Source organism: Haemorhous mexicanus, chromosome 3 (assembly GCF_027477595.1).
Source record: "Haemorhous mexicanus isolate bHaeMex1 chromosome 3, bHaeMex1.pri, whole genome shotgun sequence".
Classification (NCBI taxonomy): Eukaryota; Metazoa; Chordata; class Aves; order Passeriformes; family Fringillidae; genus Haemorhous; species Haemorhous mexicanus.
The window spans coordinates 23738343-23765668 of record NC_082343.1 but is presented as its reverse complement, the minus strand read 5'-3'; the positions used below and the strand labels follow the sequence as shown (position 1 = coordinate 23765668).

Genomic DNA, 27326 nt, shown 5'->3' with positions numbered 1-27326 from the left:
ATTAATTACAAGCTTTACTGCTTCTGACACATTAGATTACATTTGCTGGCATTAGATGAACTATAAAGAAGTATGGTAACTGTAACCTATGTCCCCAAAAGGAAATATGGGGATTTTCTGATGTGGTTTCTCATGCCATTAGAAAAGGACAAGGGTCTTTGTACAGCACTCTGTACAGACACATCACATGCACAAAGAAGATGACACCGAGTTCACTGCACACCTTCCCTCCTCTTACGCAAAGCTGCCTTTGAGATGGGCCTTTGCTCTGAGGCCACAGTGGAAACAGCTCCAATGTCCCCAACTCATCCAACTCTGACCTTTTCTTATCCAGACAGCTCCAAAGGTAAACACAAACTTCCTCTTACAAACAGCAAAATGAATGCAAACATTCCTACTTGAGCTCAGCATAACCTACACATCAAGGAAAGCTTAAATTAAGTCAGAGATTGCCTAAAACTCCACGCATGCCCCCAGCATAAGTCAGAAGTTTATGTGCAGTACACTGCTACCCAAATCCACTGAGTCAAATCAAGTCCTTTTGCACATTCTAAAAAAACATTATCAAGAACCATTTTCCTTCTCCATTTCACACACTGCCTGACCTCAAAAAGAGAAGTTGTTTCCCTGTGCCTCTCCCGGCCCAGTCCTCAGAGTAGTAATCAGACCCAAAAGCAAAATACTGCCAGTGAAAAATCACACCGTAGGAACTGAGGAGAGCAAAACCAATGGCAGGGTTAGAGGCACAGACAGGTCTCCTGAAATAACACTGCCTGCCTTGTATGGGACAAAAAATTTACTTGATCTCATCTGCTGCCCTTCAGCTTCTGCTGCACTTCCTGCCTGACGAGAGGGGCCAACCTGTCACGAGAAGCAGGACAGACAGCACATGTTGTCTGCACCAAGGAAGTGTTGTCACAGCAACTCCACTTGTACCTTTTACAGCTCTGGAAGACAAAAATATTTGCATTCTTAGATGATTAGAGGAATTAAGGCTGTTGACTGATAAAACGGAAACAAGATTTTGCATTAGAAGGAAAAAAAAGGTATGACTGCTGAAAAAATTATAGAGTGGTCTCATTCTAATCCCATGTATAAATCAGCCAATAAAAGCTAAATCACTTGGGAGGAGAAGAGCTGGGGACAACTAAAAATCAAAATCTCAATCTCAGCTGTTCTTTACTTGGCTGAAGAGAGAAGAAATGAGAAATTCTCCTCACTTGACAAAATCTGACAATTCTTACAGACACTCTTTAAAATTAGTCACCACAGAACAGTAACACCATAGGATTGGTCCACTTTTAATTAAGCACTGCATCATTATACCAGCAAGCACAGTCACAGCACTAATAGATTTTAGTGTGTGGCAACAGGTGTACTACTCCCTTCCACCAGCCCCCAGCCCACTGACCTATCCAATACTGCTCTGTGTGTCACCGAGATGCTGAAATGCAAGGTTTTGTCAAGGTGTTGAAGGTTTTGTCTTTGCTGCTGGAGTATGAAATACTCCAGGCACAGTTCTGAAGAAGCCCCCTCCCTAGGTGCACACAAGCCTGCAGAGCCCCTGGCTTCTCTCCCCTGGTGCTGAGAGAAGAGCTGAGTGCTGGCTTCTCTCCCCTGGTGCTGAGAGAAGAGCTGTAGCCAGAGGACACTCACCTGCCAGCCCCTCCCCACCCGCAGCCAGAGGCACAGGCTGGCAGTGGCACCGCTCCCCACGGCGGGATGAGCTGTGTGGAGCATCGTGGAGCAGAACTCCAGCATCCCCAGTGTCAGGGCTGCACTGCCAGCTGATTTCTCTGAGTCCCAGAGACTCCTCATTGCAATTCTGCAACACCACCATCACAGGCTCCTACCGACTCCTGCATTCTGACTGCAGGAGAGGCAACAAAACAGCTCGTCTGTGTGTCATTAATTAATCTCTAGCAGTCCTATTTTTGGTGATTTATTACATGGATATTACACTTAGTCTGCAATACTTGACCAAAGAAGATGAAATCTCTAAATGACTGCTTTAAAACTAGTTTTGTAGGTGAGCAAAAGATCATCAGAAATTCACCACCACAGATATGCTCCATCTCCCTCCCATCTACCACACTATTTAGTGCTATCTGGTGTACTCATATATTAAATGACAAATTATAGTACAGGGGAAAAAGGTACTTGCCAACAAAGGATCAAGCACTCTTCAGTTTGCTTTTTTTAGAATGCATCTTCCAACAAATGCAGGAAAATATTTAGAAGTATTATTCAAAGGTGCCTTTCAAATCACACTAATATGCAGATTCCAAGTGCCCTGGCTGAACAGCTCCTACAAGAGCAATGCATTTATTTAAAAATGCCTTTAAAAAAGCAGATTTAGAAGAGTTATAAGAAGGCCTTTCTGAAATCATATAAAAATCAAATAACTGCTAGACTGTCTGTACTCTCTTCATAAAAAGATATCCAGCTTTCATTTTTGTAAGAAACCCTATGGAGCCCAAGTTTGGGGGATCGGCTGTCTGTCTCTGCCCCCAGGCACGCGTAGGATGGTTCTTGCACGCTGGGCTTCAAAGGATGAGACTGGACGCCAGGTTTTTTCGGTCTTCAGTTTGTTTATTATTTCTTATCTAAAAAGTCCTTTTCCCTGCCTGAAGGATTTGACCAACACGGCAGCTAAAGGTACTCTGCCCACCCCTAAGGCGGCCGTATCTTTTATAACAAAAACTACGTATATCATATTTACATTTTTTTCTCCAATACCTATTATCTTCGTCACTAAGTACACCCTCATCCCAGACTAATCTACAGGTGCCAACACCACTCCAGAAGATGGAAGACAGGAAGAAGAAGGAAAAGCTTGGTGGCACACCCTGATTCCTCCATCTTGTCTCTACTACCCCCCTGTACCGAAACTCTAAAATCTGTAATTCACTCTATAATAATATCTTCCCTTCACTATTTACACTTGAGTGGTTCCCGCATGTTCCATTTCTTCATACATCGGTGGCACATCTCTAGATGGATCAAAATCAAGCCACTAAGTGTTTTTGGCAACATTCTAGGGCTCCCGAGCCCCCCAAGGGTTCTCTCGGTAGCTCTGGACATCAGGAGTGATGTGCTGAGCTCCCACACCCAAGAGAACAACAGAGATATTTATCATACTCTGCCCTTTAAAAATCAAAGTAAACCAATTATGCACAAGTTCTCTCTCATACTTGCATCTTAAGAAGAAAAAGATTAGGGAGAGGACAGTGACCTTTACGATTTCTTTTCCAGTCCCTTCTTTAATTTGCTTGTCCAGTCATATGCTATTTCTTTACATAAAATCAAGTGCATCTGCAAACAGAAACACATACATTTATCAAAAAGCACAGATTAGAGCTACTGATACAGACACAGATCAGGTAATTTCTGTGATCACAAATCCTCTATGTTCTTAACAAAAACCCCCAGGTTTAGACAGGGGTGAGGAAGAGAAGGGCAGACATGATTCAGGAGTTCTTCCTCAGCTCTTCCAGCTATATTCAATAAAATATACCAACAATTATGCAACAGCAGCAAAGCCCAGAAGGATAAGCTAGCACTCACCAGATTCTCTTCATTTGGTATTAAGCTTTCTCCTACACACTACACACAAATTATGGGAGCAAAAAAAGTCCGCCCTGAATCTATTTTGCAGGCTGAGTTTAAGTCGTTAATTACAAATTATTTATGTCGCTTCTTACCCAAGAGATGACCCAAGCTTGGAAAGGGAAAAAATAAATAAACTAAAGAACTAAAACATACTTGCAACACAACTGAAGCAGACCACTCCCTCCAATTAAAAGACAAGTAAACTTATTTATCTGGTGACCCTCTTAAAGACAAACAAACCAACAAAAAAACCTTCACCAACTACTCTGCTACTCAAAAGACAAAAACTTTAATCTTTTCAATGAACCCATGCATATCCACTGTCTTGTATTTACTTTTGCAAAGATAGGACATACTGAAGCCTACCTTTGACTTAGTTTTTTAGAATTCAGAACAGAAGAATTCTGGAGCAATGTCTTTTTCGGACGAATCACTGCAGCTCTAATAAAGCAATATTTCAGTTCTCAGTTAGTTATGTCATACTGTACAAATAACAGGGAACCTAGTGTCAAGTTTATATAAATCTATTAATCTGAAAAAAGACACACAGATTACCCTGTCTGCATATGTTGAAGCCATAATAATACACTTTCCAGGTTTGTTCTGCAAGTGGAAGAGAGCACTAATGAGGTTAAAGAAAGGACAAAGAAATAAGCTGTTCTTGCTAATTCATATAATTTCAGTATAAAACACATTAATGCCTTTGTATCAAATAAAATGCATTTAAACTAAACTTTCATACAAGCATTTGCCCAAAATCCTCCCCAAAAGCCATGCTTCATAGTGAAAAGCAAAAAGAAGGGCCTCCTTACCCATACACCATTCTATAAAACACTACTGCATAGCAGCCTGTAAATACTTCAAACAAATATACTAAGACGTTTCAACACTGTAAAACAAGTTGTTTCAAATTGTCAAGATACATTAGCAATACCAACCAACAGATGCTTCAGGAAGATTCTAGGATATGCAGGTCATGCTAAGACCACCTTCCAAGCAATAGGCAAAAGAAACCACACAGTTCTGCAGTCAGCAGTAAAACTACCCTGAGGAAATGGCTTTCAAAAATTGTCATGGGACAATGAATTTTAACCAGCACATTCAGTACACACAGTGAATCCTCGGGGTCACGAGCTGTATGACTTTAACATCACCATTATGGCTATAAACTTTCCCATTTCCAATTAATAATACACAAGACACCTTGAAAGTCAGTCCTTCCTTCTGGAAGGCCTGTGTGCTTTACAACATAAAGCAGACTTTTACGAGCATACCTGCCACTGCAAACACTATGTGGACTTCTTTTAATGAGCAAACATATAAAAAGGTCTTTACACAGCATCTCTGGGTAAGCTTGAGCTGCACCAGGCAAGGCAGTTTTGAAGCAGTGCAACGCTGTGACAGTTCTAGCCCGACAGATCAGAGTCTAGCTTGCTGCTGCTGCTGCCACCATGTCCTTAGAAAGAAGGGGAAGCTCACCTAGAGTATCCACAGAACCTTTGTGCATCTCGGAAAGGCACAGGACAGGGCACCAAAAGCCACACTGGCACTGAGGCGTCAGCTCTCGTTGCCTAACAAGACTCCGTCTGGGCCAACACTGACTTTCTGACTAATCAGGAGTCTGACCAGACTCCAGAGCTGTCTGCTGCCATTCCTTGTTTTTCTTGTTTACACAAGACCTGCAGATGCAGCCTGGGCAGAAGAGAAGGAAAGAATTTTAGGAGGGCTGCTCATAGTTTACACTCAATAGATTCATTTCTTCCCTTTCCAAAGCTCATACAAAGAGCTGATGGCTGGTTTTTTGCATGAAGAGCAGTAGCCAGGATGAAAATCAGTGCATTCGCGGACAAGACCAGAGCCTTCCTTAATATTTCAGTTCAGTCCATCACCTTGATGAGCCTATGAATACTAAACGAGCAAAAACAAGTTCAGTAACAACCACAAAGCAAGCATGCAGAGGGAAATACCCTACAGATACTGTAATTAGCTCTGCTAACAGTAAATGAAGAGTCATATGGTTGAGAAATATTCTGTATCACTACTTGAATGAAAGAGGTTCCCTCTGCTTCCCTCCCTTCTGACACGGCAGAAAAGACAGTCGCTGTTGCAAGGAACAGAAGACCTACTCTTCTGACACAAGCTTCATGTCAAACTTCTCAGCCTTGTCTCCTGATGTCTCTAAGGGGAGATGATTTAGAGACGCACACACTTAATATAAGAAAAGTTTAGTTCTACTAGCTACACGCACACTACGAATCTACTCTCTTCTGAGGAGCCGTATCTTCTTTGTGATAAAAATAATGTGATCAAGATGCTAAGGAGAAGTCGTATTTCCCATTTCACTAGCACAAAATACTGACTGAAATCTCTTAAAACATAGAAAGTTTCTAGCTATAACTTAAAAAATGTTTCAGTACACAGCATCTCAACCCAAAAACACATCTGTGTAAGACAAGTGAAGGAAGCACATCCTGTATATCTACTAGATTCAGATATTCCCCTATACATCCCCTTAAGAAAACAGTCTTTTAACACAGTAGTATGTTTTAAATTAATAAGATATTCTTACCTGTGTATCCTGCCCACCAGCCCCAGGAAGCCACCATAGCTAAAAGCCACTTAAATAAAACTCCTTCGATATACCAGAAGCTTTTGCTGTCCAATATTCGGAGAGGCTGCAGCACAATTAAATACAAGACGTAGGACGGAATAGCAACCAGGTTATTGGCGACCATAAAAGCGAACCTGAGGAGTGCTTTCAGGCAGGTGCAGCCCACCTTCTGGGCCTGCTCTAGAGTCACGGCCATGCTCTTCACAGCGGAGGGCGCGGGACCGTCCTGCGGGCAGAGGGAGAGCGAGGTGGCACAGGGAGCGCTACCCGAGCGGGGACAGCAAAAACAAGGCGGCACAGGGAGCGCTCCCCGAAGGGGCGAGTCGCGGGTGTCCGCCGGCCCGGCCCGGCCCCGGCCCCGGCCCGGCAGCGACCCCCACCTCGGGGGCACGAAGGCTCCGGCGCGACCCTCCGGCCGGCGCCGCCTCCGTCCCCGGGCTCCGGGGGACGCCAGCCCGCACTCCCGGCGGGGCACACACGCGTGCTCTCGGCCGCCCTCCAGCTCCCCCTCCCCGGAAAGGCGGCGGGCGCTACGGCGGCTGCCGGCGGCCTCTCCCCCGCCCCGGCGCGGCTGACAGGAGCCCGGGCCCGCGGGGCGAGGAGGCAGCGGGCGGCGGCGGCCCGGCCGCGGGACTCACCTCCGGCGGGGCGGCGGAGCGGCGGCGGAAGCGGCGGGGCTGGGGGAGCTGGGCCCGGCGGCGGCGGCGGTCTGGGCTGGCGGCGGCGGCTGGCGGCGGCTCATGGACCCGGAGGTGGCTGGCCCGGTCGCGGCAGCGCTGCTCGCCCTGCGGCTCCCTGCGGAGGGAGAGAGGGGGGCGGGCGGCGTGAGCGCGGGGGAGGCGGGAGCGCGGGGCCGGGCGGGCAGGCGCAGACCGCGGGTTCACCTCGGTTCTCCCGCGCCCGCGGCCGGGCCTGGCACGCTTGGCTTTGCTTTGCCTTGCGTTCGCCTCTCCTCCCCTCGCTTACCCTTCCCCTCCCTGCCGGCTCGGCGCGGCGCTCCGCGGGCGGGACCGCGCCGAGCCCCGGCCTCGCAAGGGCAGGCGGTGCCGCGGGCGGGGGGAGGACCCTGCACCTGCCGGGGGCGGGGGTTCGTACCTCGGCACCGCCACCGCCTCCGAGCCCCCGCCGCGGGTTCATGCCGGGCGCTGGGGCCGCGCTCCCCGCCCCCGCCGCGTCCGCCGTGACCGCCCGGGAGCGGGGCTGGCTCTGCAGCGAGCGCCGCCCCCGCCGGGCAGCGCACAGACCCCGCACCCTCCCGCTCTCACTCGCACACACACAGACAGACAGACACACACGCCGGGACGCATGCTGCAGAGCATCCCGGGCCGGCCCGCGGACACCCGCGCTCCGCGGAGGGGGCACCGGCAGGGGCTGCCCCCTGCGCCCATCCCGGAGCCGGGCGGGCCGACACCGGGACAAGCCTGAAGTTGGGTCAGGGGAGGTTTTAGATGGATATCAGGACAAGGTTCTTCACCCAGAGGGTGTTTGGGCCCTGGAGCCGGCTCCCTAGGGAAGTGGTCACAGCACCAAAGCCTGGCAGAGCTCAAGAAGGGTTTGGACAACACTCCCAGGCACATGGTGTGACTCCTGGGGGTGTCCTCTGCAGGGCAAGGAGCTCGGCTGGATAACCAGTCCTGTGCATCCTGTATAACCAGGGAGCAGCATGGCTCAGGCCCACGACTCCCCCTTGCCCTTGGTTTTTGGTAAAGTTGGGTGATGGGGGAAGGTAGCAGAGGATGCTCCACAGGTTCCCTCAGCACCACCAGAAAGACCATTTGGGCCCAGACAGCAACAGTGCACTTTGTCTTGTTCTTGTAGTCCTAAATCCCTTGTGTGTGCTTTTTATAGATCAGCTTCTCCAGTCTTTTTCCTTCTCTCTCATCCCTCCCCAGCAGCCACAAACATCATCTACCTCCAAACCAACTCTTTGATGGTCTCCAACCTACAGAGACACCTGATGCCAGCACAGAAGCAGCTGAGGGCAGAGACTTGGCAGCCCCATCCAGAAAACCTGCACCTTTACAAAACCACTCCAGGATAAGGATGTTTTGCCTTCTGTGTAACTGCATCTTCCCTGGTGGTGATACGGGACTGTTGCCTCTTGTCTGTTCGCTGTGCCTGTGAGACACAGGTCTGCTTCTGTCCTCTCTGTAACCCCTGAAGAGGCCATGGAAGAGCTCTGCCAGACTTCCATCAACTCTCTCTGGCCTGAGCAGGCTGTTCCCTCTGCTTACTTGAGCTGTTAAAACACACTGGCTTTGCAAGTGATTTTCACTCTGCTTGCGTTCTTAAGGAAGAGCAGCAGCTGAAACCACCTTAACAAGGAGATGTGCTAGAAGGTCTTTTGTGCTGAAAAAAGAAAAAAAAAAATGTTCCAATTGTAATATGTGGACTGAAAAACATATCGGTTTCACATCCTAACCATGCCATGTGTAAAGCTAGTCTACTGTTTCCTAGACAATGAGGCTTCAGAGATGACTGTACCATCAACAAAATTAAATCCCAACCTCTACTCCAGGAAGCAAACAAAGTTGTTATTGCAGATAAATTTAATTTGAGAACCTAAAAATGCAAACAACCAAATAATGCCATCATATTCTATTTGAGCCAAACAAAACAACACTAAACTTCTGACCTTTTTGACAAAAAGGACACATCTTGCATAAGTGTTTGCAAGTTTGGGCGTTTCTTTGCCTGTGTTATTTTTATTCCTAGGTTAAACCTGACAGTTGTGCTCAGTAATCATTGTGCAGTCAGCTAGAGCTGTTCTGAAGTGCTACCAGCATCCGTAGAACTTGAGTTTTATGTTGCTTTGGGTTTTTTTTTCCATAGATCTCATACAAACAACTCTGGGCATACACTTGAGGTTATTCTCAGCAAAATTTTGCTCCAAAATTCTTAGGCAGAAAAAGGACAGTTTTTAGGCCATTATTAAGGATACATTTTAGGTTTTTCACATCAAACAGCAAAATGAGGCTTAGTTTATGTATCATTCCAAGATTAAAAATATTTATTATAATAAATTTTTAGAAAATTTAAAGTATCTTAATTTTATTCCCACTGCACAGTTTGGAACACTATTCTGAAGCCTGGTGCATCCAATGAGGAACTGCAGAAATGATGTTAGACAAGTAATGAATTAGGCAATTTATCCTGCAGAAAGGAATTGCACATGGGGAAGCAGCTGTACAAAGCATTCATTCTTTGTCAGTGACTGCCTTAGAGCTTAGGAAGCTGTGGTTTAGCATTCTGCTGAATGAGCTCCTAGCAAAGACCCACCCCTCTTCCTCATTTCCTGGCCTTCCCATGGACAACCCACTCCTAGGAAGTGTGCACAATGAAATAACCCCACGGCTCTGGAGAAGCCAGCTGTGCCACCCAGTCTGAGCCTCTAAGAATCCTTTCTAGTACCAAGTTACATGTGTGCCATTACTGCAAACAAAAAGAACGAGACAACTAAAAGCAGCAATTTTTTATTAGGTCAATAACTCTGAAGCCCAGAAGTATCACAAGTGATTTTTGGTTTCGATTTTAAGAAAAATAAATTCCATTTTCTGGAAGCCATTTCTCAATCTCTGAGCTTCATGAGCTTTCATTATATATAGTTTGTCTCTTTCATTATATATAGTTTGTCTTTTTTGTACTATAAATGCAAAAAAAGAGGGCAAAGTATTAATATAAGCAGCTCTCACTTTATGGCCTTTTTAGTAATTTCTCTAAAATTTACATGTTTTTTGACTTAATACCCCCCCATAACTTTGTCTTTTCAGCATCACCGAAATACTGACAGGGGTGTCACTGTTGATCATTGTAAAAATACATTTTAATGTGGTTATTGACTGGTAGCTACGGATATGAACATTGGCTAAATTAGGTCATTAACCAATGTCAATGATTGCTGGAGCAGATAAATAAATATTGGAGTTGTCTCCCACTTACCTTCATAATAATCCACAGGCCAAAAACACAGAAGAAGGCTGGGCTTGTTTCTATCAGTAAGAAGGGAACACATGTGAGAGGTGTGAATGTGACATAGTAATAAACAAACATCTGTTCTATTACACAGTAATAAACAAACATCTGGTGTATTTGGCTGCCTTAACAATTGTCCTGAGGAGTACCCAGCTTACTGCACAGGCTGGACCTGAGCTCTGGCTCTGGCTGCACGATTCCAGCCAGGTGTCAGCCACAGACTCCTCAAAAGCCTTTTGAAGAGGGTAACGTGTCTCATGTCTGGGTGCACTTCCAGAAGGGATTGAGCTGCTGTCATTGTCACACTCTGCCCTTCAGTGGCACATCTTTGCATCCCAGCTTGGCTGCGGCGTTAGGGCTGCCTGTGAGCGGAGCTGGAGTTGGAAATGGCAGCGCAGCCATCCAAGCAGTCCAGGAGTCACAGCCATGAAGGAATCCAGGCTTGGAGCTGCAAACGCCAGCCAGCTGAAGGATTGGTTTCTGGAGTCAGGAAACAGCCAGTTTTGGAATGCTTTTGAACCTCAGTCTGGGTCAAAGATTGGCAAATCAAAAGCTGCTCATTTGTCACGACCAGATTCAATCAGCTCTCCCTGCTTGCTTTCCTTGCAGCAAACTGAAATCTTTTCCATGCAGATGCCATATGGTTGGAGCAGAAAGGGTTAGGAGGATGCACTCACGTGCTGACAACAGTAAAAACAAAATGGCCTTTTACAAATTATGGCATCTGTCATACAGAGAGCAAGGACAAAAAAACCAATTTTTTTGAGAAATCTTGGAAATTCTGCAGAGCAGAAAACAACTACTGCTTCCAGCCTCTCAGAAAGAAAAAAAAAAAAAACAACTGGCTACTTGGGGAATTATCTAAAATTTTATTTTAAAAAGAGAGCATGATAGAAAACATGGAAGAAGACTAAACTGCCATGAGGAACTACAGAGAGGGGAACATGCAGAGCACAGGCTGCTGAAGATGCATATTATGAAACAGGGAATATACTCAGGGGAACAAAAATACAGAAAGCATCTCAAGTGAATTAAGTAGTTAGCATTAGATTTGGAAAAGTCACAGTTTAAAAAAGCATCAATTACCTATGTTTTCTGCAATGAACAAAGGGAAAAAAAAGATAAACCCACACCAAAACACAAAAGGGAGGAAGTTTTAGGATATGGAAAAAAATAAATTACATTTAACCTTCAATTCTGAACTGCATTGCAGTGTCAAATATCCCAGTGTGAAGGATTTTTGCATTACTGTTTTCAGAACATTTAACATTTTCATTACAACAGTTAAAACTTCCAAATTACTCTATAACATTAGTTTCCACTGCAACCTCTGTAAGAAATGCAAAATCACTTCCATTCTCCAGGCAGATTCTTAAATTTAAAGGGCACTATCAGTTACTCCATCTCCACCAAGCTGCACCTCAGGAGGAACTGTGCTTGTCCAAGTCCCTTGAATTTCAGTGGCAAGCTGATCCCATGTTCTTTCCTGTAGTCATCCAACATCAGCTCTGCTTTTTTAAAGATCTATTTTCAGTAATCTTTCAGACCCACGAGTTCTTTTTGAAGGCTCACCTTCATTTATCACACACAAAACATAAAACCCAGGCCACTTGCCTTTTGTCATTTCTCTCCAGGAAGTAAATGTTATCAGCCTATTTGACCTTTTAGTCAAAGATGCTTTTGTTTGCACTTTAATTATTTTAAGGACACTTCAGGGTAACATGAAGCAGCAGTTAAAAAGGAAGCAAATTGTGGCATTGTGTCACATTCCTGAATTTATGTAAAAAAGCTTTAACTGAATCTCAGCCCCCTGACAAGTTTCCTTCCCTTGCTTGCACCTCTAGATCCCTTCACCAAGATGAGCCAGCTGCAGCCTTGCCAGTTCCCTTGGCTCTAGCATACAGAGTTGTCATTTTTGCTCGTTTTCTCTAATATTTAAGCCCTTGGATGAAAGGCTAAGTTTTTTCACGTTAAAAAAATATAGGCCTCAGAGGAAACATCACAAGCATGACCAAAACTTTCAGGCTCGTGATAAATGCACACTTTTCTTCTCCCTTCTGCTAGCTTGAGTTGACATCAGATCTTACAGTGCTCATTTAACAAGACTGCAGGCTGCCAAGTTAAGGTCTTGAGTTGTTTTAGAGCCATTTTTTTATCACTAGTGTAAGACAGACTAAACAAAATGTATTTTTTCCTGAGTGAATAAAAAGTAGCATTGAAATAGCAGCATTTGACCTGAAATGGGCTTTGGTTGTTGTTTGTTTGGCTGTTTGCTTTTTTTTAACCAGGAACCATTAAATATGATGCAAGCTGGATTGTTACATAGCTCTTTAAGTTAATATTTCATTCCAAAATTTTTCTAAGCCTAAATGAGACCAAGTAAACATTTTATAACCAGGCATTAGTGCATTTGTAATTTTGCCCAAGGGAATTTTATACAGTTAGACACAGACAGAAGAAGAAACTCTGGCTCCAGTGAGGCAACTCCACTGCAATGCTTGAAGTTCTGTCCCACATACAGTAAAAAATAAAGTTTGACACACAGCTTCTGTGGTGTTCTCAGAGCAAACCAAGCCAAGGAGGCCATGCAACATGGAAGACACAGCTACACAAAATCAGGATACAAAAATACCAGTGCACAAAAATACTGGGGAAGAGAGGAGACTGCTTATGTCTAATGCTGGGGCTGGCTGTGGTCCCTTCACTCCATCTACTGAGTCCTGCATCAAACTGGGTCTTTCTATAGTGAGATTGTCAAGAATGTGTACTGCATCCTCCCTGCTCTGCATTTCAGATGGAGCTCATCTGGTGAATTGCTGCTGCTCAGTTTAATTGGCCAGCATAGTTGGGCTTTCTCTATGGGAAGGTATTTTTGTCCCATTTAATACCTAATTTTTATTAATCAGCTGCTTTCCAATTGTTTGCTGAGTCCGAGGCAGTGTCAAAATAGATTTGCTAGGTATGGACACATAAAAAGTGATAGTTCATAAACTTTTTCAGGTGGAGATTATGTTCTAATATTTAGAAGTACTCTGTTATTCAGGATTAATCAAGTGTTTGTTTTTAACTGGTTTTGGATGCATTTATTTCCTTTGTGTGTGATAACCAGCATCTGTACTACTTCCACCACAAGGAATCTAAAGAGACTCTCAGGATAAGCTACAGAGGGGGACAAAGCCAGATGATGCTTCAGTGAAGGCTATCTTGATCTTCCAAAAGAATTTGGGTACATTAATATCTGATTGTACTTATTTTTTCTACAGCATAAGTTACATTGCTTTCTGCAGGAGCAAATCAAGGAATTTTGGAGCTGGCTAAGAACAGTGCAGTCATCTCGTTCGTGACCTTCACCATTTGTGAGACAGGCAAAACCCAGAATATATCCCATTTGAACAACTTGCCAGCTAGTCAAGGCTAGCAGAAGGTGAGGCAGACGTAGCCATAGCTCCCTTTCTTCTACCAGCTCTATGCAAATGTCATCATTTTCCACTTAGGCAGAGCTTGTTAACATTCACACAATGCCACTCTTGGATTTGCTATTGCAATCTGTTTTATGTAAGACATACACATCATATTTATAATTTTTTGGGTTGCTCTTGGTCCAGCATATGATTATATAAGGCCTCTTATTGTAGCTACATGTTCTGTAACTCATATGCAGACCTGGTAAGGTTACTCAATGTATTTCACAGTTGGCCAAATCAATATAATCTTAAAACCCAGAGAGGTTGTTCCTGCTATTGCAATGCCTTTTCATACTGTAATAAAGTCTCCATACCAGCCCCTGTAATTGTGAGCTGAATAATTCAGGTGTTTTGAGGTGTCTGATTTCACATTAAAGCAAAACTGAGACTTTGACAGAGGTGTCTTATTAAAGATGGGTACCAGACACAGCACAATGCAACCAGGTGGTGAGTGAGCAGCACTTCCCTTTGCTGCTTCTGCCTTACACTGTGTGGCAGTCAGTGGGCAGCTTTGACAACAAAGCTGGGTCCTCATCTCAGTTCCATGGGTGTTTCCTTCACCCCATGGACACTACTGTCACCAAGGTAAGTCTGAGCTGAGGGTTTGCTTTTGATTTCTGTGGCATCTTGTTTTGTGTTGGTTTGTTGGCATTTTTGAAAGAACAGAGCTCTAGAGTTACTCCACCTAATTAATCTTTAACCTCTTTGTTTGCTTGGTTATGCAATCTTTTATCCATAACATTGATTTAATTCAATCCCATCTACAGAATCTTACTACTTCAGGCAATGATAAGATGCTGATTAAATATAAGCTTGCACTTTGCAAGATTTTTTTGTAAGCCCATTAAGTTTGCATAAGGAAGCCTGGTACAAACACAGAGATGAAACCAACCCGTTTTTAGGCAGATGGGACTCCTAACATTTTCTAGTTATCACACTGTTTTGTGATTAGCCATTTTTAAAATATATATATAGAAAAACCAGGAATTTGACAGCCCTGAATTAATCTCTAATATTTTTCTCCATCTGTACTGGCAAACTAAGCACTCTGCTGTATGGTCCTGATCATAAAGTTCATATGTTGCATAGAGATCAGATGAAGCTCTTATTTTCACTCAAGTTCACTTCAAGTCACCATTTACCAGACTGACCTACTTGGGTTTTGGTAAACTCTTAACACCAGGTCAGTGTTTGTAGATCAAACCATAAATACAAGAGAACTAAATAAATATTATCACTGCTCTTGAATGTGATTATCACACTTAAATCCCTAGTGAACAGCTTGTTACAAAAATAAAAGAGTTACTCACACTACTTTAACTTTCTTATGTTTGTTGAATTCTATATTGGTACAATCTAAAATTAATATTGGTGTTTCAGGAAAGTGGTGATTTTTGAGTTGAAAAAGAAAGGGAGTCCAATGAAACAACAACAGCTGCCTTTGTGGGGAAGTCTGTTTGTCCATGTGCTGAATTCCAGTGATTTCAAACAGCACTGGTCAAAGTGCAAAGATCCATCCTATTTGAGCTGACTGAAGACCTGGGGACAAACTAATCAGGTCTGATCCAAGGTCCACTGTACATTTCCAGGAAGCCAGTATTGTAAAATAAATACCATCACTGAAATCTGATTAGGACAGAGATCTATTGAAATACTCCTCATCTTCCCTCCCCCAGTTTAGCACAGCATGCAGCCTCCTTGTCTTATGATGCCATATGCAGCTTTGCAAGCGTTTTGCTGAGCTTCCTTGAGACTATGTTTAACTTGGTTACCCAGAGAAGGTCATGAACACATCCGTGGTGCAAGCTGCTTTTACAGTTTTTGCACGAGCTCAAGGAAATCCAAAAGGAGAAGTCACACCATGATTTGCATTCAAACTACCCACATCCTCTGCAGCCTTGCTACCTGCCTGAAAAACAGGGTTGTGGTCTCTCTGCTGAATGCAGAATACTGATGTCCACTGTTAACAGCAATTAATCATTTCTTTGGGAAAACTTCAGTTAAAGATACTCTTGGCTCTGGTTAATGAGTAATCATTAATTAAGGTAGACAACACTATCAGTTGGGCATTAAAAGGTATCCTGTTTTGGTTTTTTTTTTCCTACAGGGAAGGATCATAGAATCACAGAATGGCTTTGGTTGGAAGGGACCTTAAAGACCATTTAGTCCAACCCCTCTGCTCTGTGCACACAGCTTCCACCAGACCACATTGCTCAAAGCCCCATCCAACCTGGCCTTGAACACTTCCAGGGATGGGGCATCCCCAGCTTCTCTGGGCAGCTGTGCCAGTGCCTTAGCACCCTCACAGTCAAGAATTTCCTCCTAATATCCAATCTAAACCTACTCTCTTTAGTTTGAATCCATTCCTTCTTGTCCTGTCACTACATGCCCTTGTAAAAAGTCCCTCTCCATCTTTCTCATAGGCTCCCTTCAGGTACTGCAAGGCCATATTTAGGTCCTAACTGAAGTCTTCTTTTTTCCATGGATGCAGGAGAAGGTTGAATTCCAGAAAACCCTTATACATCTTAGCTGTAGTTTCATACTAAGTTTATCATCCTAGGCCAGGGGCAGGCCCAATGTGCTCAGAAGGAGAGGAAGGGAGGAGGCACCACCCCCTGTCCTATGATTGGCATCAACAATAAAGCCCATTCCTGTCCTCCCTACAGCCAATCCAAACCACTTTATCCTGATTTACACCAGCCAACAGCACAGACTTGGGCAACAGTCATCAGTCAAAGAGGAGTGTTCATCCAGATGATAGTAATTCTGTTATGTATTTTTTACCACAGACATCCAAGACCAGTTTCCTTAAGTCTGTGCCACAGCACTAACATATTTGTAAGGGACAATTGCTTCCTATTTTCATGCCACACAGTCATGTGCTGCCCAAAAGCTCCCTAGGTTGGCATGTGCAATAAGAGCTGGAAATTGTTCTTCCTGAAATACCACAATTGTTTATCATTAGTGCTATTGATGCATTTCAACTTAATAAAATGTTGTAAAGCCCATTACACCCTTGTTAACTGTGGCTAAGAAAAGCAATCCTAATGGCATGGATGAATCCGCGAGGGATTACATAGCTTGATTTGTTCAGCCTGAGTCAACAAAAAGGAACAAAGAAACGAAAGTAAAGTTTCAAAATCATCCAGTTTCCTAATGATAGATGTAACTGTAATACTATTTTTGTAATAGTATGTATTTAGAAAAAAAAGTATTGAGGAAAGTAAAAGCATAACAGAAACTCCCTTTGTCAAACAGAAGTGATGCTAGTGGAAGATAAAAACCCTTTCAACCATCTGCTCAACTCTTACCCCTTTTTCTCCACATAGAAGTATCAGTAGTTCCAGTTCCACTGAGCTCCTCTGGACCCTACACCCCCTTGTCAATCCCATGTGGCCCAGGCTGAGGCTGATCAACCTACCAGTGTTTTGTGCCTCATCTCACACTGTCTCAAATGCAAGTTTCTCTAAGGTCCCAGCTGTCACCTGCCTGCTCGACAGCCCCAAGGTTTCCAGTGGAAGCTGGAGGCTCTGAGCAGGACACTCACCACGTTGTTCAGGTGGGGATCCATCCCCAGCTTTGGGGGTTGAAAAATGGCATTAAATGCAGTTGTGAGATTGATAAATGAAGTCTCATTATCGCTAGAACTCAGATCTTTCCACTTGCTTTCACTTAAAGTTGTCAAGACTGAGACATCAGTGGAAGCCACTACAAGTTTTGGAAGGGGGGAGGAAGGAGAAGACAGAACAGGCTGATGTGCTGAGGCTCTGAAAAATTATCAAACAAGATGTGCCTTGTGTTAGTGCTGAATGATACATCACAGCAAATTCAGTATCATAGAACCATAACTGCTTATCACACTCAGCTCTGAGAATGGTGTACTGAGTTAATTGAGGTCAAGAATTAATTGCATGTCTTTCAGATAGCACTTCTAAATGGCAGCATCTGTCTAAAGAGAAGACATTAATTCAAACCTTTTAGGCCGAACATTTACAGAGAAGCAGAAAGTCCCAGTCGGAGCAAGAATGTGAAAAAGTAAGTAAAATGTTAGCTTGTCATAAAATGGGTCTTGATTGGCAAACTGTAAGTATGGATCAAAGCAGTAAAATGCTGGAAAAAGAGCTCAATACAGCAGAGTGTAGGCTTGAGTATTTAACCTACTATTTCATGTTCTCTTCTCTGTACTTGTGTATTCCAAGGAATTTGCCTCCCAAACCCAGCCTTGCATCCTCTTTTCCACTGTTAATACTTAGTGATGACTGAGTTAGATTCTTTCTTTCAAGGCAAAGCTACCAAAGATGAACACAAACATAAACAACAGTTGAAGAAAAAATTATGTTGCATTTGTGACAGCTTGTTAGTAAGGGTTCTCAGGCTTGACTGGTGAAGAAACAGGACGTACCATGGGGTGGTACTTGAATTCCAGACTATCTTGGTGCCTGAGATTACCAGCTGCCAACCTAGTAGGGAGCAGCCCTGGCCAGGGCAATGTCTCAGACATATCCAGCAGTACCTACCATGCCCAGTGATAAGCTCTTTCTTTTCCTAAAGGCAGGGAGAAATGGAAGCAGAGGCTTGACACCTTCTTGTTCCACACCGGCTATTGCTGTCTCAGGTTGGGGTGGAGGCCAGTAATTTGGACTATGTAAATTATATTGCACATTCCACTCCCTACAACACACACTCTTATTGTGGTAACTTCTGTCTCCAAGTGGAGGTAATATAGGAGTTGTTACATTCCTTAAATATTGATCATCTCTCCCCTAAGGATGTGGTACACATTAAAAAACAAACAAACAACACCCCCAGCCAACCAACCCAAAGCTAGACCAACGTCAGTCGTTAGATGAGTGCACAAAAACATTCCCTGGGCTCCCTCTCCTAGATGGCAGCAGCAGCATCTAGAGCTGTGAGCAAACATTAATTACACGTGTCCAAATCTACAGCAGAAAGGCTCACATTCCAGGTGAGGAATCTCTGCCATTCATTATGCTGCCAGACACCTTCACACTGCTCCTGGCCACGAAGTTTTCCATGTGAAAGGTGAGGAAGGAAGGGAGCAGCTTGGCAGGTGGTCAGGCAGAGGCTGCCACTGACTGTAAAGCAGCCAGGGTGATCTGTGCTGTACACATGAACAGCACTGCCCAGCTCATCCTGCTCCTCTTCCTCTGACAGAAACTCAAAGCATCACAACTTCTGCAAGGGTAACTTCAGGGAGTTACAGAAAGAATCCAAGGGTGCATTTGGAAGGATTTGGTGCAAGCACTGCTGTGCAGGATGACCTGTTAGAAGCTGTGGATTATGTCTTGAGGAGATGGATGAAAAAGTGCAAGCTAGCAGCTGAGTGAAGACACAACTGAGTGGAATCCACTTGTGAATTTGCAGAATCAAGGCAATAGATTGCAGGGAAAAAAGTTGATCAAGCTTGCTCAAATACACTGTGTGATACCCTCTGCAGAAGTCTTAATCATTGCAGGACCTCAGGAAGATTTGCAAACCACTGCTGTAACCAACACACCCAGGAGCAGTCATTCCTCAGCAGTATTTGCCAGAGGCCTTAGAAAACACTACTTGACTTTATGTTCAAAACAAAAAGATAAAAACATTGACTTGCAATTTTAGTCTTGTAATGCTGCAGCTCAGAGATCAGCAGCTGCCAAAACCCTACAGTCTCTGGTCACCATCCTTAAAAACAGGTGAAAAATGAAATATCCTCACAAAATAAATGGATTAACATTCTGTTCCAGTAGAAGCGATGAGTATCACAGAAAAAACTCTCTGTACCCTTGTTCACAGAAGCTCTTCACCCTGTGAGCTGTGTTGCTGCTGAGATCCTACCCAGCCTGGAACAGCTGATTGAATTCACATTGAATTTTAGCTGAACTGTTATAAAAATCCTGCAGGGTTTCCACAAAAGGTCATCACAATGTATGCAAATGCAGGATGAAAGGATATAAAAGAACATACAAGATAAACAATTGAATTCCTGATTAAAAATAGTTCAGCTGAACCTAGGTATTATATAAACACCAAAGATGACTTTTTATAATCTGATATAGTCAGTGACTTCATTATGCAGGGAAACATGAGCTGGAATACTCAGATTTTTCAGTGCATTCTCCAGTTTCACATATAGAGCCATTTGCATGCATTCATTTCCAGGCAAAGTCCACTGCAAAGTACATCTGTTGTCTGCACACAGAGCTCAACAGGGCTGCCTACATAAACACAAAAAAAAAATGAATTTTGAACCTGTGATACAATGGATGTGAAATCTAGCTCTTGCTACCATCTGGACTAAAAGGAAAGCTCACGGACCAGGTTCTCGTTTTAGCAGTTTGGAAGCACTAATTCTGTTACATTAGACCTAATCATCAAGAACATTTACATTAGTCTTTCATCAGGAGAGCTTCATTACTTAACATGTGCTATTTGAGTGCATTTATTAAATGCACTGTTAGTATTTCCCCCTCCTCAAAACTCAAATACCTCGAGATCTTTTTCAGATTCTCTTTTAGAATCCATCTTTAATCTTTGCTCTTACAGAAGTTTAAGTTTGTCCAGTTTCTTTTAACTTCCACCCTCCTTCAGACTAACACTTGATTCCACATGCACAAATACTTTAAAGGCTTATATTTCTGAAGATGTAAAGCTTTTGTGCATCTCCAAAATATTTCAGTAAGTGAAATGTCCATGCAGCTGCAGCTCTTTCTACTCCTAGGCAGCCAAAATGATTAAAGAAACTAATTAAATAATTAATCACCAGTAGCATTCTTTGTAATGACTGGATTCTTTTGCCATTACCTGGGTAACACAAATAAATATTTTACTGTATTAGGTTGTATGCCTTGCCAGGCTTGTAATTGAAGTGGCCTGGAAGTTTAATATTTTAGAGAGGCACAAATGAGTCATGGTCTCAACTGCCTGTGCTGAGCATGAATTATGCACCTCATTTTAACAGCAGCCCAACACAGAGCTATGGCAGAGATTCTGTGCCCTGTGTCAACCCTACTACAGCATTAGGGATTTGTCCTACATTAAAGGAAACTTTTGTCTACATTATGTTTAGAAATTCAAGCCTTGTGAATGGCTTGCGAATCCATGTAGACTGTTGAGTAATCAAATCACTGGTGAACAAATGATATCTCAGGCAGCCCAGCTGCAGATTGCTGCTGTCTTGCTGGACAAAGTCCTTTCCACCTCTGCCCTTCAGCTGTCAGCTTTTCATTATCAGCACCACAGCTGGAACTAAGAAGGGGCACAAATGAATCACTGCTCCAACAGCTGAACTGCTGGGACTGACCCAGGCTCCACAGCTTCTTTACAACTTACAGGTCAAAGTCTTCCTGAAGGAAAGGTAAAGGACAAAATGAGTTATGTTCTTGTTCACGTGTGATCTCACTATTTCCATACTCTAGTGTACTAAGTAAATAATGTTATTACTTGTAATCGTTTCTGTGAGCACAACAAGAATGCTGGGGGTTTTTATCTCTTCTAAAGGGAGGAGATGAGGAAATAAAGCAGGTGATAATTACAGTGATAAATTTTTAAATTGGTAAGTTGCCATCAACTTTTGTCAACTGCAAGTCACACAAGCGCTGCCCAAGTCCCACCCACAGGATGGAGTGGCAGGCACTTGGCTTGTAAAACGACTGCTAAATTCCTGTGCTGATAATCCTTTACTCCTTGAATGGCGAAATGTCAGGCACAGCCCAGCAAGACTGGGCATTTGAAGGTCAAACCAAAACTAATTGAATTGCCTAACAATACTGTTGGAAGGACAGATTTGGTTTTTTTTTTTTTTTTTTTTTTTTTTCAGAAGGACAGATTTTACTGAGCATTTGGCTCTTTTTAAAAAGATTTTTTTAAGCCACACTTCCTGGAGTCATATACTAAAAATAAAAATGAGGAATGAGATTAGGCTAAACATGATTTATGGCTATCATGATTGCAGAGAAGCAGCTGAAAGTAAAAGCTCAAGAGATTAAAAGTGGCATTTTTCAAATTTATTCAGATTGCATAGCAGAGTATTTGAGGTGGTCAATGCCAACTTCTCCCTGGGCTGCTTTGGAGCTGCTGGAAGTGGTCAGAGATTTACAGCAGGAAGAGGATGTCAAGCTCCCAGCAGTTTTCCATAGCAGAGAATATTTTCATCTCTGCCAGGAGGAAGTAAGTGGCCACACACAGGTGAGAACTCCCAAGTCAGACAAACCACATCACAGGTGAGCAGGGGCTGACTTGGCAGTGGATGTCTGAAACCAGCACAGCCTGTAGGTGCTGTTATTAGCCATGACTGCAAGGGCAGAGAGCACAGAGAGCACAAAGAGCAGCAGAAAGGCACCTCTCAGGTGATCACACAGGCATCACAGAGGGTCTCCCATCTGTCTTCTCACAGCAAGAGCTCACTGTGTTTGTACTACAGAGCAGGCTTCACTGAAAACAAATTTTAAAGTTCCATATCCCTCTGGGTAAGCTGTTTTCTGGTGAGGTAGTGTTGACACATAACTATATTGAGTGAATCATCAACATTCCCATCTGCCACTGAGTACACTCACGTCACTAAAGGGCAGACCTGAACATGAGTACCTGATCTGCAACACTGGGTTTTGTTGAAAAAAGGTTCAATTACAACAAAAAAAAAATCATCAGCATGGCATTTAAAAATATTTTTTCTCAAAAGCATTAATTACCTTTTAAATTCTGCACTGGTTTTGTTATCTTGCCAAATTTAACTACTGGAGGCATTGTAACAGTTAAGAGTCATGGGGGGGGCATGTCCTCTTTTTTCCTATACAAAAAGAAAAAATATCCCTACACAAAACAGAACAATATTTTCTATGACCATAGTCAATTCCTAAAACTCTGAACAGCAAAACAAAGTTTGAGGGCTGTTATTATTGTCATTATATGGTTCTTTTTTGTTTAAAAAAAGGAAAACCAACACAATTGGGTGCTTTTTTTAGGGTCAGGCTGAAATACAACTAAACATACATCTTCAAGCTATTCTTCTGGTTCATCTTTATTGCCCCACTCCCCCAAAAATGAAAATCAGTGTATAGTTTTGTTCTTGACCTAATTTACACACACTAACAGAAATGCAAATCTTTCCAGTGGATCTATGATGTGGCTAGTACTACCCAGATGCAGTCAGGATTAATACTCTCAGAAATTCCTACCCAACTCACAAAGACTTGGTCCACACTAAAACTTAAATCTTTACAACAAGGAGAATTAAGGAAATCTCCTGCATCTCTCACATGGCACAGACTGCTGTCAGGAAAACCTTTTCCTCTGCCAGGGTGAAAATGCACATCAATTCACTACAGGTGACAGAGAGATAAAGGAAATAAACTATTAGAGTTTGTACTTTGGAGGGAGGATCAGCTCACTGCTTACATATATCAGCTTCGCTGATGAGTAGCAATAATTAGCCAAATCAATTACAATTGCTTTTGCTCCTCCCTTGTGGAATGAGGGAGAGACCTTCTGAAGAGGTCAGACATTTGTCAATTACCACAACTCCTGAAATTTCCCCTGTGCCTGCAGTGGGTGAGCAGCTCTGAGAGGTCTGCATCCACTTCACTCACCGATCTGGTTTGGACACTGTCATTTGCACAGACCAATTTCTGCAAACATGTACCCATGGAACGAGTACCAGTGCATTTCAGGCTAAGGGATAAAAGCCTAGCTTTAGCCAGAATTTGTAAGGGCTCATGTAGGAATATCACTGGTATAAACTGCAATCAGACCTCTGCACACCTTGGGACTCTGTGAAACAAGAAGAGTCAGAAGCTCATGGCTCATCACTGTGAGCTGCTGCCCACATGCACTGCTGGGAAATCAGGACACACTCCAGCATGCCTCACCTGCTGCAGAGCAGAGACTGACACTCACACAGCTTGGCCCAGCCACTGCTCCAAAGGGCATTTCTTCCTTCCTGTCCTTGTGTCACCTCCCTCACTCTGGGCGGTGACTCAGAGCAGCAGCAAGGCCGGGCAGCTGGCTGGGAACTCTGCAGTGCTCTCTGCCCTCTCCAGCTGCCCATGCACAAAAGCCACAGTTCAGGTGACATGAACTCACAGTTCCCTCCAGACTCCTGCTAAACACAGAAACACACAGCAGGTGCTCAGTCAGCCAGTCCAGCAGTTCACCAGCACTTCAGGATACACCACTCTCCTCCCCAGCACCTGTCTGGTACTGACTGCACTGACCAAGTCACTCTACAGTCAGACAAGACAAACCAGCAGAAAAAACCACTCAAGCCAACTGGAACTGTTTTAAGGGAATAAACTCATGATCTGATCCAAAGAGAAAAGCTGGAGTCAGGAATAAGCACAAGAGAGAGTCCCTTTTCAGCACTGCCACACACCTAGAAGGTGTCAAGTGAAGCAGGAAACTGTACCCTGAAGATTCACCCACCGTGTTTGGCAGAGTCCATCCATCCACAGCATACTCAGTTTATATTTATCCCAGTCTCTTCCAGCTCAACTGCTCCTCCTTGGGTTTCCTCCATATAGTTAGCTGTGTGTTAAGCATGGACAGCTCTTAATTTCACATTAACTGCATTCCTAAATTTAGAGCTTCTGGGAAGCAAGGACAGGCTCTATAAAATGGATTGCCAGCAAGCCACATACTTAAAATGCTGAGCAAAGGTATTTTAAATCAGCCAACCCACACAAGTCCCTTATTTTACCCTACCCTCCTTGGAGCTTTGTAGTCACCAATGATACCCCTAAAAAAAACCCCTTATAAACAATTGCTTTTAGTAATCAAAGTTTTAAAAGACTTCTGGAAAACTCCACAATCATGTCTGAGGCAATGTGAATATAAGACTCCTTATCAATAGGGAAAAAGAGAAAGAATGATTTTTAAGACTGTGAAGTAGCTATGGCCTAAGTTTTTTATCATCTATAAAATAAAACAGTTTCAGTATCTCCTTGACTGCTCTACTGGGTCACTGGTAAAACAAAAAATCAGCTTTTTACTACAGTTAGGTGTCCAGTGACTAGAAAGTGTTAAAGGCATTGCTACAGGCTCTTTCTAACCTCAGAAAGACTTTCCTCTCAAAATTCACTGAACGCTGCCCGTACTTTATCTAAGATCCTTGGGTCAGGAGGCTGAGGCTAAGTGCAAACTTCATTAACATACAACCAAGCTGTCCTTAGTTTTGACAGCATCACTTGGAGGTGCACAAGCAAGTGATAAATACCATATCCTGAAAGCAAACAAGAACACCAAAGAAATGCTTCCTATTTCTCAGCTAACAATCAGCAGAGTAGAGCAACTTTCTGAAGCACAGACCTGGGATGACTGCTCACTGAAATGCAGCAATCTGTGACTTCAGGAGTGAGTTTGAGCAGCTGCCCTTTGGCAGAGAGATATTCTTTGGAGTACAAACAACTCAGGAACTATCAGGGGTCACTAAGAGAGTTAGGCTTGTTTCCTGGTGACACAAAACAGATTCACAGGGGGAGGAGAGGGTAACTGCAATACTGCATAACATGCCTTGCTAGAAAAGCATGCAACTCTGGGTTTTCCTTTGATTTCAGGAAGTGTTTTTGTCTCAGTCACTCTCTCTGCTCTGGAGGTGAAAATGGCAAGGTTCTGGGTAAGTGTACTTTTGCTTAGCATCTCAGGTTGGGTCCTTGGAGGCACCTATGTGTGCTAAGCAAGAGCAGCTCCCATAGTGCTGGACACAGAACTGCAGCAGTCAAGCAGAGACAACTACCAGTTCTTGAGCTTTACTCAGCTCAGAACTGCTTTGAGAGCTGGCAGGGCTCCCAAGTTCCCATCCCCACCCTCTATTTTTCCCCCCTGCCGTCTTGGTTTGCAGACACCTGAGTACACCTGCATTGCTACAAAAGGAACAGATTATTCATAGAAGATGCTGTCAGGAACTAAAAGGACACATGTGTGTAAATATGCTGATCAAGGACACAACAAGCACTTGAGGCAAACAGAAAGGCAACAAACCAGAAAAGAAATGAAGCTAATCTGGAGGCAAGATGCCTCCATGCTGTGTTGTATGAGATCTCTCTTTCTCTATATGCATACACACACATTGGATATCACTCAAAAGATATTTTAGGAATACAAGATATGGCCTTCAAATCCTATGAATTCTTTCAGTAGGTTAGTGGGGTTTTTAACTTAAGTTGTTGTATCACTAAATAAAATAATTCTTAAAAGTGTATGCATATGTTTAAAGAACCATTGAACTTGCTTCCAGACCTGTGCAATTCCCATACAGTTTCACAGGATTTAAGTCAAAATATATCCCCTATCAAATACAAAAACTTCAGCTATATTAAGGCCTATCAGTCCTTGGGTAAAATGAGGGCATAACCAAGGAAACAAAAACAGGAAAGGAAGTCTGAGATTCCATAAATACCCACGATGAGTGCAACTTCTGAAATACACTTGAATGACCTTAGCAGGAGATTACACTCCAAATTCCAGGGAAGGTAGAATCTGGCAGAGGACATTCCTCCCCTGCCCTGCATTCAGTTCCACATTGCCTGGAGTGAGGGATCAGCCAGGAATCCAGAAATGACACTTCTGGACACATGCCTGAGCACATGTTCACAGGAATGACAGTGGCAAGAACTTCCGAGAGTAACTGGCTACACCATCCGTGGAGAAGTCAGGTCAAATTATAGAGCTAAGCACCAAAAACTATTGTCTAAATGCTGCACTGCACATACTGTCAGCACCTCCAGGCATCTTCATTCCATCATCTCCTCCTGCTCAGCCCAACAATTTATCCAAGCTAGATGAAGGCATATCTCAGTGATTAGGAACAGATCATGACGTAGCTGTCTGCACAAGCCCTTCTGTTGTTTGAATTCTCAGCAGCTGTCTCAGGACCAACGTCTAGCCACTGAGTATTTTCTTTCTTCTGCCAGTAAGAGAAACAGATCTGAATTGTCTTCCATTATCAGTGTGCAGCTATGCATAGTAATCAAGTTACTGCTTTGTTTACTGAGAAACACTGAGGAGATTTAAGTTGGTCCCTATTTTAGAAGTGCCTTCCAAATTCTTTGTTGCACATCTTCAAATACAGGCACCAGAAACAATGCAGGACTCAAATAAGAATAACCTCCCTGCTTCCACTAATAGTCAAGGATCACATTCACTGCTGAGAGCTCCAACAGCAGCTTTCTGTATATTGCTGTAACTTTAACACTCTTCCTCACTTCTCTTTAGGTATTTTGAGACATTGTGTGCCATAAAAATCCATGGTTTCTGTTTGACAGGTGTATATCCCAGCTTATCAGGAATAAAAAATACACCATGTTAGAAAACAAACCAAAACAAACAAAAAATAACCTCACTACAAATCCAACAAAACATAAAACACTGTGCTTACATAGAAGGAGAATTTACTAATAGGTCCAGGGCCTTTCCTGATCAGCACACACATATAACTAACCTGCAAATGAATCAGCATGAGAAACTCTTCAGAGTTTGTTAGAAACACAGGTATTTGTACAGCAAGCCACCCTCCTGTACAAGGTAATTTCCAATAAAGCAGCAATTGCAATTTTCCTCCCCCTGCAATCTCCCATTCAACGTCCAGATTCTCAGGCTTCAAGTATTATTTGCTGGGCTTTAAAACTCATACAAGTTCTTGGAGTTCCAGAGGCCTCTCAGATCAGGTGAGCAGA

General features: G+C 43.4%; 1 protein-coding gene and 1 long non-coding RNA gene across 3 annotated transcripts in view; one reads left to right on the top strand and one right to left on the bottom strand.

The window, feature by feature from the left end:
* The window catches only part of LPGAT1 (lysophosphatidylglycerol acyltransferase 1), a 59318-nt gene extending 52330 nt beyond the window's left edge, over window positions 1-6988 (bottom strand). The window contains exons 1-2 of one of the 2 annotated variants that reach the window (XM_059841086.1): window positions 6862-6988; window positions 6182-6449 (exon numbers count right to left, since the gene is read on the bottom strand). In XM_059841086.1, the coding sequence (XP_059697069.1) occupies window positions 6182-6419 (238 nt within the window). In that variant the 5' untranslated portion in view covers window positions 6420-6449; window positions 6862-6988. Of the gene's footprint in view, window positions 1-5091; window positions 5305-6181; window positions 6450-6861 lie in introns of those variants that run through there. The other variant, XM_059841087.1, reaches the window with a different exon arrangement.
* LOC132324694 (uncharacterized) lies at window positions 6877-10309 on the top strand. The gene is made up of 2 exons (XR_009485702.1): window positions 6877-6975; window positions 8116-10309. It is a non-coding gene; the product is annotated as an uncharacterized LOC132324694 (long non-coding RNA).
* Window positions 10310-27326: the final 17017 nt, after the last annotated feature.